The following is a 13,826-nucleotide window of genomic DNA, read 5'->3' as shown; positions in this document are numbered from 1 at the left end:
TCTGTTCGAGTGCTTCTATGGCTTCATCTTTCACATTTGGATCTTTGACGTAGTTGGAATTTATTCTGGTCTATAATATAAGGATTCAACTTTATTTTAAGAACAAAATAATTTTTTTAACAAATGTTAAACTTAACTCCTAAATGAAGGCAGATTATTACTTGGACCATGTGTGACTTGCATGTCTATTTTTCCTTAGGAACATTCTTCCAGAAGAAATTTGCAATGCTGAAGAGGATGACGACTCAAATCTGGAACATCTTCATCTCGAAAACAATTACATTAAAATTAGAGAAATACCATCTTACACATTTTCATGCATAAGATCATATTCGAGTATTGTTCTTAAACCACAAAACATCAAGTAATTCCAAGTTTTCCTTTGCTGTTTATAAACTTTACTCATGTATTTGTAGTAGCTGCATTTGTCATTAACAAGAGACATAATCCTCCGGTTATTCTCAGTATCATTATATACTAGTCAATCTGATTCACTAATACACAGATGAACAACCAAAATATACCTAAAAGGCATAGTCTCTAGGAGTTTTATTAATAGTAAAGGTAAAATCTCTCAGTTTCCCACCTTTAGAAAGAGGTCATCTCACTAGAATAGGATATCATGCATACTGAGCTAGACCAGAAGAGTCTGGAACAAAATAAACACAACCTTTATAATCAACTTGAGTACTGGTGTTAGCTGAGAACTCTGTAAGTCCCTTTAAAAGTTATTTATCTTTTGGTTCAAGATTAAGAAGCATAATGACAAGAAAAAAAGCAGGCAGAATTTATGAATAAGTGTTGTTTATTATTCTGTTAAAACAATAATTTGTTAATTTCTTATAAGGCCCTGGGCTATAATTACTGGTATAAATATAACTAAGTATTGGGGTAGCTTTCATTTCTTCCATTAATTACATGTGTAAAATGAAAACACTACTATAATGTTAATTTCCTGGTTTTGAAAATCATATTATGGTTATGTACATTGTTAACATTAAGGAAAGCTGGCAGAAGGGTGTGCATGAATTCTATACATTTTTGAAACTTTTCTATAATTCTAAAAGTTTAAAGTTAAATTTAAAGTTAAACAGTATATTAAGATTACTTTCACCATTCTTCACTCGAGATTAAAACATTTTTTGAAAAGCAGTAGAGTCTGCTTAAAATACAAGTTAATTATTCTTGACTATAACCTTGTAAAGGTAAATCTAATGTATAAATTTTTGAAAAATTTTGCACCACTGGTCATAGCATCTATCTCCTTTGCCTTAATTTACTGAAATATATCATTTTATTCCGTTCAATTGAACATAAAGCTATGTCTTTACTATGTATTGGCCCTACCAAAACCATATATTAAAATTTTTTAACATAATGATCTTTTATCTTTGTATTGCTAAAGTAATTTATAAGACATATATAGAAACTATGTTGACTTCTTTTGTTACTCTTGGTTTTATGTCTTGGCTAGGAACTTAAGTGCCAGTGTTGGCCTCATTGCATAGGTTTCTCTAATTTTTTAAGCTTTAGTTATTTAATCATTTAATAGTTCTTTCACCACTCTAGGAACCTTCCATCCCCACTTTACAAAGCTATTATAAGAACCAGAAAAGAATGTAAAGCATTTTGGAAAGTATGAATGCAGTTATTATCTCATATAAAACTGAAAGGAACCAGCATAGCCAACCACAATTGACAATTTCATGGGTGACTTTCAATTTCATGAGTGTGAAAAGTTTGACTTATTCCATAATGTTACTTCTTTTTCTTTTTTTTTTTTTTAGATGGAGTCTTGCTCTGTCACCAGGCTGGAGTGCAGTGGTGCAATCTTGGCTCACTGCAACCTCTGCCTCCTGGGTTCAAGCGATTCTCCTGCTTCAGCCTCCCAAGTAGCTGGGACTACAGGCGTATGCCACCACGCCCAGCTAATTTTTGTATTTTTAGTAGAGACAGGGTTTTACTATGTTGGCCAGGATAGTCTCGATCTCTTGACCTTGTGATAAGCCCACCTTGGCCTCCCAAAGTGCTGGGATTACAGGTGTGAGTCACTGCACCCGGCCAGACTTACTCCATGTTACTTCTAAGCCTACTTTCTAAGCCCTTTCTTAATAGGCAGGATTCAGTGATTATAACATGAACAACAATAATAATATGAAGATAACTGTTAGACTGAAGGGTCAAAGACTTATAGCAGGTTGTTAGGAAGAAAAACAGGATTTTATGGAACAAAAGTTGAGCTTTGTAATCAGTTTAGGAATGAAGGAGCATTACTAATTTTAAATTGGCCAAGTTCAATTTAAGAGACAGGTAAAAACAAGAAGATAAGGTTACACATCCATTTAACAAGTATTGCATTTGTGCAATACTTCTTGATGTATGAATATAAACGCATTGACATAAATGGTTTAAGGCAATCTAAGCTGTAAACAAAATTAGTATTAAAGGGGGCTCAAACTGAATAAGGTGAGTCAGCAGAACTAGCATCCTGGGATGACACAGAGACAGATACTGAACCACTCATTCATTCATTTCTTAGTCTGATTTTATTCAGTTGTGTTTCAGATGCTGTTCTAGAGACAGTGACAAACAGAGCAGATGGGGCCTTTCCTCTCTGGTAGAGGCAATAAGCAGGAAATCAAGCAGACAAGTAAGTAAGCAGGCAAGTGCTGTGCAGTCAGAAAAATGGGTGACAATGCAATGAGCACACTGGTGCCTGATGGCTGCCAGGAGACTACGGCCACCCTCAATGGCCTGGAGTAACAGCAGATCCAGACCCGTGCCAGACCCTGCAGGCACACTGTGGGCTTGCTGTGCATGTCTCTTCTTACCTCTGCTCTGGCAGCAGAATCCCAAAGAAAAATGAAAATCGGAATGACCGACTGAAGCTTTTTTTCTTAAGTGGAAGTTGTACTTATTTCAACTGATTTTATAATTTTTAAAACATGGCTAGCATGGAACTTGTTCAGCCCTGAAATTTCATGATGTTCTGGATGGGAAGTTTTAATTCCATAAAAAAGTGATAAATGTCCTTATAGCAAACACTCTTCACAATATAATGTACTAAAAAACAGATGTTCTGTTTGGCTTCAAAAATTACACTATAATTACTAACACACATATACACTAAAGAAGTCCTGGTCTAGCCATGATCTAAAAATATAAATGGTGTGTCTTGTCTTTGTGTATATATACAAGGAACAGTATAACTTTGAGATTTGGCTTATTATCAATAAAAATATTATAAGCAGCACTAAAGAAATGATTTAGTGAAAGACATACAGAACCTGGTATAAGGAAATAACTATACCAGGAACCAAGAGACTTGGGAGCCCATCTTGTTCTCCAATAATTATTCAGTCATTTTACTTCTTTGGGGTTCATTTGATTCAATTATAAAATAACATGTGTGGAACAGATCAGTAGTTTTCAGACAAGGTTCATTGGGGTTTCGTGTCACTGATAAGGAAGTGAACAGACCTCTCTCTTCAAACAAAGCAGCTTTGCTCTCATCAGAAAGTGTTGACTCCCATCTCCCTTTTCTTCTTACAATCAACAAACTAGGTACTATCTAAATGACACACTAGGTTTTAAAATCCATGAAGAACATGCAGCCTTCTCTTCCCTTTCTCCAGCTCCGCCTGCATTCCCGGAGCATCCAGGCTGAAGAGGCTCGGCCTTAGGAAGAGGCTGCCAGGTTTTCCTTCTGAGCACCAGTGCAGCGGGGTGACATCAGCCCTGAGCAGACTGCTGGGCCCCTGACCACCTTAAATGGCTAGTGGACAAGCTTCAGTAAGGAACGAGCACCGTGCTGCAAGCTCACCAACCTCCTTGCAGGTCAGGTGATGACGCTGGGGCTCAGCGAGGGCAGGTGGCACATGAGAACAACAGGGAATATGTGGCTAAGTCTGGACTTCCCCTGCATCTTCTGACTCTGAGGCTGGTGTTCCTCCTGCTGAACCAAGCTGTCTCTCCCTTAGAGTTTGGATGGAAAGTCTAGGGCACCCAAGAGTGGCAGGCTGCCTAATAAAAGGTCCGAACCTGAGTGGCTGATGCTCAACCGGAGGGTACAGGGCATGTGGTATGGCAGGTGTTGCTAACGAGGGGAGGAAGATACTCAAAACCACCTCTCCTTCAAATGGCATCATCAAATGGCTCCACGTACATCTCCTTAGAAGCCATTCTCGTTAAGTCAAAGTTAATTACTCCTTACGATGATTGCTTTCATTAAAACAGAAAAAAACTATCTACAATGTTGTACAGTTGAAATATGCACGGTGTCCTCTAGTTGTCATGGACACCTCCAGGGGTCATCAAGACGATTATTCCCATTCACACATAATTATTCCCGTAACGGCTAATAATACGTATTATAAATCTTTAAATTGACTTGGAAATGTTAACAAATTATGACAATGTTTGTTTTAAGATTATTTTAGACTCGGCATAAGTATATGAAAATTTAAGCCACAAATTACAGGTATATAGCTAAAGGATAAAACCCCAAATTTTTGGTAGCATATTTGTGTTAAGCATAGTGGTTTAGGCAAAAATGGTTTCTCTAATTTGACTAATTTAGGTGGGGAGTAACGAAAGATGACTGTGATATAATACAGGATATAATTAACACTAAACCATACAACACATACACGTGGTTCAGGGGAGAAAGATCAATGGACTTTGAAACAGGAATGTGAATCAGTGAGGCAAGGAAATGGAGGGGCTCACGTCTGGGCTCACTGGTCAGGAGTCTAGCCTCATTATGGCAGGAAAGGAGAGGCAAGACGAGGGCTCCTCAGGTCAGGAATTAGACCAGATTCAAGGCGATGAGAAATGCAGCGTACCACTGAAAAATGCTGAAGCATGAAGTGTTCCATGAAAGAAATAAGTTAAGAAAGGAAAAAGAACTATCCACTGCGAATATCTAGAAAGAGAGTGACGGCCTTCACTGCACAGATACTAGAGACACCAAAAGGAATTCAGTGAATAGTGATCTTGCCAGATAAGGGACAGACGGAAAAGAAGGGACCAAAGAAGAAACTGCTGATTCTCATAAAGCTGCTGAGAAGTTGAGAGAAAGGGGCCATCTGTGAGAGAATGCTGAACTTGGGGTGTCACCATGGGGGTCAGGCAAGACAAGGAGAGGACAGGAAAGACGGGAAAGTATGGGGTCAAAGCTGAATGCACACGCAAGGACGTACACCTGAAGGGGCCTGACAAGACAGGGGCAGTTGAGCCAAACTCTGACGGGCGCCGACCCTCAGCTTCAAGGGAGGGACACAGAAGCCAAGTTCACTGCAGTCTCCATCTGACTTGAGCCTTTCACCTTTCAGAGCCAGGTTCCAAGCACAGGATGAGTTGCACCTAAAAGCCTAGTTCCTCAGGACCCCCAGCCCCACAAAACCCCCGCCATTCAGCAGCTGTGCCGCTGCCCAGGACAAACCTGGTATTATTAGGTAGATCTGCAGTGACTACCTCTTTAGTGTTATTAGTTAGGTCCTACATAATGGTTATCTGGAATTATTAGTTAGGTATTGATTACTTCTCTGTGTATGCGGGTGCTGTACAGTAGCTGGGTTGAGGGGTATAGCTTGTTTCCCCAAAAAGACTGTAAAACTTAACAGAACAGAGACGACTCATTTCTTAACCCCCTGAATTTTGTGCAAAGTAGGTGCTAAAATGGCTCTTGAATAAAGAGTTCCATCTCCTTCATCTCCCAGTCAAAACTGGTTCGGCTTACGAGTTATATTACCCAAAGAGTTGATATTATCCAAAGTTGACATTACTCCTAAATAAAAAAGAAAGGAACCTGCAAAATTTAAGGATTTTCACAGAAAAACTTAGAAACTGAGCAGAAAAAGATTTATATAGGGTCACAAAATTAAAAGGGAATCATTTATGTTACTAATATTTCTGACAAGGACTTCAGAAAGCTAAGTATATTTTTTAAACAATTAAGTTATGCTTTGACAACTGGTAATACTTAGTAATCAATCTGATTGCTCTGCATAATAGCAACACTGACTATGCCTTCCAAAGCCATCATTTAAACATACCATAAATTACTATGTTCCTAAGATGCTGACTTAAAAGAATGAAATACTCAAATTCTGCTGTTGAAGTGAAACTTCAAAGGGTGGAGTAAAACCCTTTATGATATTGATTCCACCTCTTTCCCTTCTTTAGAAAAAGGATAGAAAATGTCCTCATGGCAGAAACATTTACAGACTGACAGATGACTGAACTATTTATCTATCCATGTTTGAATGTAAATTCAGAACCTTGATGGACTTAAAATTGAAAAATATTACAAGTACCCATGAAAAGAAGTTTCTGCCCAGCTCTAACTTAACACCAAATGACCATTACGGGCCTTAAGCCCCCCAAGTCTGTGAAACATGGAGATTCCTCTCTTGTAGTTAAAAAAACAATAATGAGTATCTTGGCTCTGAACTAGAATCAGTACTAGCCACGGACCTGGCCAAGTTACTTAGAGTTCTAGTTTCTTTGTGCACAAAATCAGGAAACAACATCTGCCTCCCAGGGCTGATGGGAAGACTAAACAAGTTGATATCCTGTGGAGGTGCTGGGCATAGGGCAGACATAAAAAAAGGTGAGTGTCAATGTTTCCAGGGATAGACTACAGGAAACTGGTGAGCAGGAAGTTACTTAACTTGCTCAAGGCTTCCAGGCCTCTGAGTATGGTGAATATTAATTATTTAAAATAACTGATTTCTTAGATTGGTGGAAATACAGTGGAAAAAGGAGTGGGTCTAGTATACTAAGACATGTGGGCTCTGCACACATGCTTTGCAGAGCGCCAGAAGTAAACCCCTTGGACTCTGTGGGCCAGTGGGGGTCCAGCGGGGACCCTGCAACCTTGGCAACAGCATGGCTCTCCTGAGGAGTAGGTGGGAAATTAACAGCAAAACCTGAGTTTGACTGCCTTTCTACTGTGTTACTGTATGATCACATCCAGGACACGGAACAGAGTGAACCACGGTATATACAAACATCTGAGCAGGATCTCCAGGCTGAGGGGGCCAAGAGGGTGAGGAAACTGGAACTCAGAGATTGTAAATGACATCTCATCATAAGATTTAAAAAAAAAAAAGATCCTGACCATAGGAAAGAACATTAAGTTTGATTTGTGTGATTCACTGTGATTACTTATAATATCTAAAAAGGGGGAAAATTGTATTTAAAACAGTCAGCCAAACTAGAGAAGTATCTGATCAATGAGCCTGTCCTATAAATGAATTCTTCCCTTAGAAATAACCCCTGAATGAGTCTCCAACGGTATAGCAAGACAGTCTGCACTGGCAAACCCAGGCCTTTCCATCTGTAGCCCATGTGGCAAGCTTTGGGCAGAGGCTTCCCTAGCAAGTTTGATCCTTTCGTATTCATTTCTGGCCCTATGACCATCAGCTCAATTGAAACTAGTCCAACAGAATCAAAGGCATTTGTAAAAGGTTTTAAGAGGAAAATCTCCTGCAAACTGTGTAATCCTGAATTAGTCCATGTTTGATTCTACATGTCTTAAGGCTTCAGCTTATGACATGTCTTTTACTACAAGGTGAACAGGAGCATTTGAGAATGTAAGCCCTGCTGGAGTTCAGTCTGTCACATACTGTTATTTGCAAAGGAATAAATGTTCTAAACTCAGTAAGTAAACTTTAGTGGTGATACAACTAAATCATAAAGGCATGACCATTTCTTCTGTGAAGTTATGTTCCCTTTTCTATATGAAAGTGGATAAAATTAAAACTTAGTCTAGCGTATTTTTTCCTTTGTATAAAATGTGAAGAATGTGAATCCACGCAAGGGAAAGCAGGACTGTATTAAAAATAACATGTGATTACACTAAATACGTATTAGTTTGGAAAAGAAAAGGAATACATCATGTTATTAAAATGTCCTGGTGTGTTTCTAAGTAACAGAATCTCTGTGGTCAAATAAACTTACATTAAACTATCAACTGATATAAGCAAATCTTTTTATAAGTTGGAATCTGCTGAAGGTTCATTTGTTTTGCCTAAACTGGGAATTACATTCACAAATATAAAATTTATATGTGAATCATTTGGAAAGTGAATTTAACTAGTATTGTGATACTCAGAATAAAAAAAAATTATAAACTGTAAATCTATACTAGGGCAGCAGTTCTTAACTATTTGAAGGATGGACCCCTTTGAAAATATGGTGAAAGCTATAATGGATCCTCCGTGCAGAAAAATCCATATATAAAAACACTTGACATGTATCAAAAGACTCATAAAGTCTTTCCACAAATTCTCTAGGTATTCATATACCCAAGTTAAGAATCCCTGTCTAGGGTAACATCTTAATTAACTTAAAATAAATTTGGTGGTAAATATTTCACTAGAGTGAAGGATAAATCAAAGAGTTAAAGTTAATTTAAGGCAAACTGCTTTATCTGCTCCAATTATTTAGCATTTATTCCCCCTTTATTTGGTAATATTTTCAAGGACACAGAAAAGTTTAAGTTCGCAATGAGCACCTACATATCCTTCACCTATATTCACCAATGAATAATACAGATGCTCTCTGACTTATGATGGGTTACATCCTGATAAACCAACCATAAGTTGAAAATATCATAGGTCAAAATGTATTTAATACACCTCACCTTCATCTAATGTCATAGCTCAGCCTAAGCTATGTACATGGGCTCAGAATACTATATTATTCTTCAGTTGGCAAAATAATCTAACGTGAAGCCGATTTTATAATAAAGCGCTGACCAGCTCAAGTAATTTACTGAATGCTGTACCCCGAAAGTGAAAAATACAATGGTTGTATGGGTACTCAAAGTACAGATTCTTGCTATCGAGCAAACTCTGACCTAATGGTGTTATATATTTACTTATTTTTTGAGACAGGGTCTGGCTTTGTCACCCAGGCTGGAGTGCAGTGGTGTGATCACTGAAGCCTCGACCTCCCAGCCTCAAGTGATTCGCCCACCTCAGCCTTCCCAGTAGCTGGGACTATAGGTGTGTGCCACCATGTCTGGTCTATTTTATTTTTTGTAGAGACAGGATCTCACTGTGTTGCCGAGGCTGACTTAATTGTTTTAGCTTCCCTTGATTATCTTTCCTTAAATCAATTATTATATTGGAGGTTTCACTGTGGTGATTTTCTGTTATTCCTTCTGCATTCATTAACTGACATTCATCTGTAAGGAAAAACTCTGATCCTTTTAACCTTCTTTTCTCTGTTATTATAAAAAGGATTTAGTATCGTATGTGTTATAATCCACTGTTTTTTATTTTTTTGAGATGCTCAAGCTGCCCCTTCATGGTGGCTTCTATGTTCCTTTTCGGAGTCCTTGGTAAACTCTGCAAACTTCACACTTCTTGGTACAAGAAACTTTTTCAGACACCTTTATTTCTCTGGTCCAGACCTTTTATGGGCCATTTTTCCAAGGAGTCCTGGTGCCCTTAGTGGGAAACAGTATTTAGAAACACAGATCTGGAAACCAGATGTGCTCACTGCTCCCAGGTCTGCTCACTGGAAAGAGGTAAGAAATTTATTTAAAACAAAACCATTACTTGTACAGATTCCTCAAAGCAAACTGACTTCAGACATTCGTTAAAAATATTTGACACAGCTGGGTGCAGTGGCTCACGCCTGTAATCCTAGCACTTTGGGAGGCCGAGGCGGGCGGATCACCTGAGGTCAGGAACTCGAGACCAGCCTGGCCAACATGGCAAAACCCCGTCTCTACGAAAAACACAAAAATTAGCCAGGTGTGGTGGGCTGCACCTGTAATCCCAGTTACTCAGGAGGCTGAGGCAGAATTGCTTAAACTCAGGAGACAGAGGTTGCAGTGAGCTGAGATTGTGCCACTGCACTCCAGCCTGGGCGACAGAACGAGACTCTGTGTCGGAAAAAAAAAAAACCTGATACATGCAAAATATAATAAACAGAATTATATAAGTCCTTCATTTTTCATAAACTCAACTGAATGAACATTCAGTGACAATTTATTATAATTCATTTTTCAGAACTAGAAACTTTAAGTAGGATGACAGAGTGAGCTCAGCCACATGACACAGCAGAAGCCAGTCCCTGCAACAGAAGAGCTGTGAGGAGAGGGTAAGAGGAGGTCAGGGCAGCAGAGAACCATGGAGGGCCTACGTGCTCAGCAAATTGCTGCTACACAGGACATCAGGGTCAGTGTTTGCAGCTCATATTTTTCAAAATACATTGTAAACTTGGACTTTGATATCAAATTTCCTGGTTTTTAAAAATACTATATACTCCAAACAATCTGCAGGCTGAATACTGCCCCTGGGTCACAACCTACAGTACAAAGTAAATTCATTAGAAACCAAAGTGCCTAGTCCACCATGAGGGACACTTGAACATCAAAACCCATGAAATCTTAATCATTTATCCCTTCACAGAAGCTTTTTAAAGCATCTACTATACAAAAATCCCTATGTTATGCATATTTACATCCTAGGATTCAGTGGCCTAGAACATTCTTAAAGTGGGTGTTTGTATGGCATGGCTAACTCCCTCACAGTCCTCAGGTCTTGTGACTGTCACCTGACAGGGAGGGTACCCCTGACAGTCCCACCCCCATCCTGCTTCTCTCCATAGCACTTACACTATTTGTTGAATGAATGGATGGGTGGACGGCCTTTCTTGTAGCTACTACTATAAGATAACATTGTACAATCTATTCCAATTCATTTAGAACGTGAAGGACACCAGAGACTGGCAAAAGGACATCAGAAAATTCAAACTGCCTAATTTTTGGCAGGTGTGTGTATGCCCCTCAATATACTCCTGACACATGCTGCTCCTATAGCTCCTGCCTCGCCTATCAAACCTTTTCATTTGGGCTGTGTGCAGGTGGTTCCCACCTGGAATCTCAGCACTTTGGAGGCCGAGGTGGGACAACTGCTTGAGCCCAGGAGTTTGAGCTATGATTGTACCACTGCACTCCAGCCTGGGTGACAGAGTAAGACTCTGTCAATCAATCAATCTTTTATTTGCATGAGACAGTTTCAAGGTCCTCCCCTGTTCCTATTTGTGTTTGGACTTTGACCACTGCTGTCCATGTCTAGACCAGGAGAAGTTCTGGAAAGGGTGTGAGAAATCATATGACAGCTTAGATTAGGCAATTTATTTTTATTTTCACAATGGTTAGCATATATAAGACCAAAGGAAAATAAATTTCCATTAAAGTTTCTTTTATGGCAATCAATATTTTTATTCATAAACTGTCAGTACTGAGAATATTACTTTTTCAGTTTTGTAATTTATCTTTGTGTTTGTAACATAATGTAGATTACTTGTGATTCCTAAACATGCTGTTATAATGCAACTAGTTCTTCATTATTTAGACCAAGGCTCAATGAGGCAAAAATAGAACAATAAAAACAACAACAAACAAACATGGAGAAAAGAACTAGGTCCCCGCCATAGGACCCCTTTAGGAAACAAAAATGGAAGGTTTTCTCCTCACAATACTTGAGGGAAGAAGAGGTACACTGCTTCGTTTGGAATGATAACCTGGAAAAGGGTGGAGATAAGCTCAGGCATGCTCGTGCCTGCTGCACCATCTCTGGCAAGTGTGAGGCAAAGCTTTCCAAGCCACAGCCCCAAGATGGTGGAGGGCGGTGCCTGAGGCCTGCACGTCTACATTATCTGCAGAACAGAGTAATAAGCCGAATATACTACCCTAAACCCAGCATCTTATTCCAGGGCCTATTTCTTTCCCTGGGCCCTCTGCCCAAAGATCGAAGCAAAATATCAAGGAAAAGTAGTTGTAACATATATTTAGAAACAACCTTACAGGAACTGCCTCCTATCTCTCTAGACATGGGTGGCAAAACTGCATCCAGAAAGGCCACGCAGGCAACTCGACTGAGGAGTGGCTTGGGTGGGTGACATGGACAACATCCTGTGAGTATAGAAGTGAAAAACACATGTCCCAGAGACAACAGTTGCCATGCAAAACCAGAAATCACGGACTGGCAAAGCCTAATTTTTAAAGAGAAGTTGAAATCTTATTTTTAAATACAGCAATTTCACCTAACAAAAATACATAGGCATATGACCCCCAAATGACAGACTGAGGAACGTTCATAGTAGCTCTCCAAAAGGTACTTAATCTAGTTGAATATATAAACAACTTGTGGCTTACTCATATATGAGAATACTACACAGTGATGAGAATGAACTGCCGTGTATCACAATGACATGAATGGATCTCAAAAGCATGTCACTGAATGAAAAAAGCCAGATGCAAAAGAGAATGCACAGTATGATTCCATTTATATAAAATTCAAGAAATAACCTATGGTGCTGAACTCAGGCTGTGACTTGAGGAGTATGAGGAGGGATTCTGGATGTATGAGAATGGAGTATGAGGCTAGGATTTCTTGATTGGGGTCATTTTGTAAAAATTAATTGAGTTGTACAAATTTTTTTTTTTTTTTTGGTAACATACACTTCAATAAACAGTTCAAAAACAAAACACTGTGCAGGACAAACTGAATTTGACCCAAGGGCTTCCTGTTTATGACTGTGTTCTGAAGGAATTTAGGCAAACACTAGATGCTCTGGATACAAAGATTTTAAAAATCCAGTTCATATTTTCATGATGTTCCCAATTCATCCAGTTAACAGATACATCTGCAACTAAAACATACTTGAATAAATGAGAATATGAGCATTCTAAACCAAACAGGAGGGCGTCATTCCCTAGGTGCTGCAGGGCTAGGACGGGGCCTGAGCTACACTGAGGTCCACTAACGGGACTAGCGAGCTGCCTGGAACTGTCAGCTTGGAGGTCCAAGGAGGAGTACTTTATTTAAGGGAGGGAAGGATGAACACATAGCTAGCTGCTGTGCACATCTGAGGCAAATGTATTCTTTAGGACTGTAGCTGCCTTGTTTAACACAATGTGTGCCATTTCTCTGGAGAGAGGGAACAAACGATGGTCAGATTCTTGATGACAGGAGAGAACAAGTCTTCTAACCCACTGGAAAAGCTCTTCACTGGCCTCCAAATCTATACAACAGTTGGGAAGATCCATCGGGGTCACTTGCAACAGTGAGTCCTTGCCACTAAGGTTAGAAAACTGCCCGCCCTCAGTCCGGCCGCGGTGGCTCACGCCTGTAATCCCAGCACTTTGGAAGGCCGAGGTGGGCAGATCACGAGGTCAGAAGATCGAGACCATCCTAGCTAACACAATGAAACACCATCTCTACTAAAAAAACAAAAAAAAAATTAGCCGGGTGTGGTGGCGGTCGCCTGCAGTCCCAGCTACTCGGGAGGCTGAGGCAGGAGAATGGCATGAACCCGGGAGGCAGAGCTTGCAGTGAGCCAAGATTGTGCCACTGTACTCCAGCCTGGGCGACAGAGCGAGACTCCATCTCAAAAAAAAAAAAAAAAAAGAAAACTGTCGTCTTTTGAAGGTCTTAGTTGATATAGAATTGGGCAGTCTCTTGGGGATGAGTGGAAAAAGGAGTACAAATAATGATTTCTTTTCAGGGAATAGCATCTTCCCTGCTCTAAGTCTCCCTAAATGTCAGTGAGGCCACAGCTAATACTTTCTTGAAAAGGGAAGGTTGTATGCATCCTAAGAGGGTGTTACTTGGACATGCATGTGTGGCTGTGTTATATCACATATGTTGAGTCCAGGGAGCAGTTCATGGAGCCTCGTACACAGTTTCCCTGACATGCCTATAGCAGTGCCAAAAGCTTAAAAAAAAAGTCTGGAGAAGTACGCATAATGCAATAGCTACAGTCATTAGAAGAAAAAAAAGGCATTGTTCTTTCTCAGG

The 13,826-nt window shown here is 39.7% G+C and overlaps 2 protein-coding genes across 7 annotated transcripts in view; one reads left to right on the top strand and one right to left on the bottom strand.

Annotated features, from left to right (window-relative positions):
* The window catches only part of ECM2 (extracellular matrix protein 2), a 41,316-nt gene extending 39,938 nt beyond the window's left edge, over positions 1-1,378 (top strand). For all 4 annotated transcript variants that reach the window (XR_012424898.1, XR_012424897.1, XM_005582251.5 and 1 more), the window contains exon 10: positions 200-1,378. Coding sequence is in view for 2 of the 4 variants with exons in the window: in XM_005582251.5 (XP_005582308.3) it covers positions 200-368 (169 nt within the window). In the remaining 2 variants the exon portion in view is untranslated. The remainder of the gene's footprint in view (positions 1-199) is intronic.
* Positions 1-13,826, bottom strand: part of CENPP (centromere protein P) — a 271,071-nt gene that overhangs the window by 108,540 nt on the left and 148,705 nt on the right. The gene's annotated exons all lie outside the window — the stretch shown is intronic.

Source organism: Macaca fascicularis, chromosome 15, assembly GCF_037993035.2.
Source record: "Macaca fascicularis isolate 582-1 chromosome 15, T2T-MFA8v1.1".
NCBI classification, from domain to species: Eukaryota; Metazoa; Chordata; class Mammalia; order Primates; family Cercopithecidae; genus Macaca; species Macaca fascicularis.
Note: the sequence above shows the minus strand (reverse complement) of the source record. Positions and strands in the feature narration are given on the sequence as shown.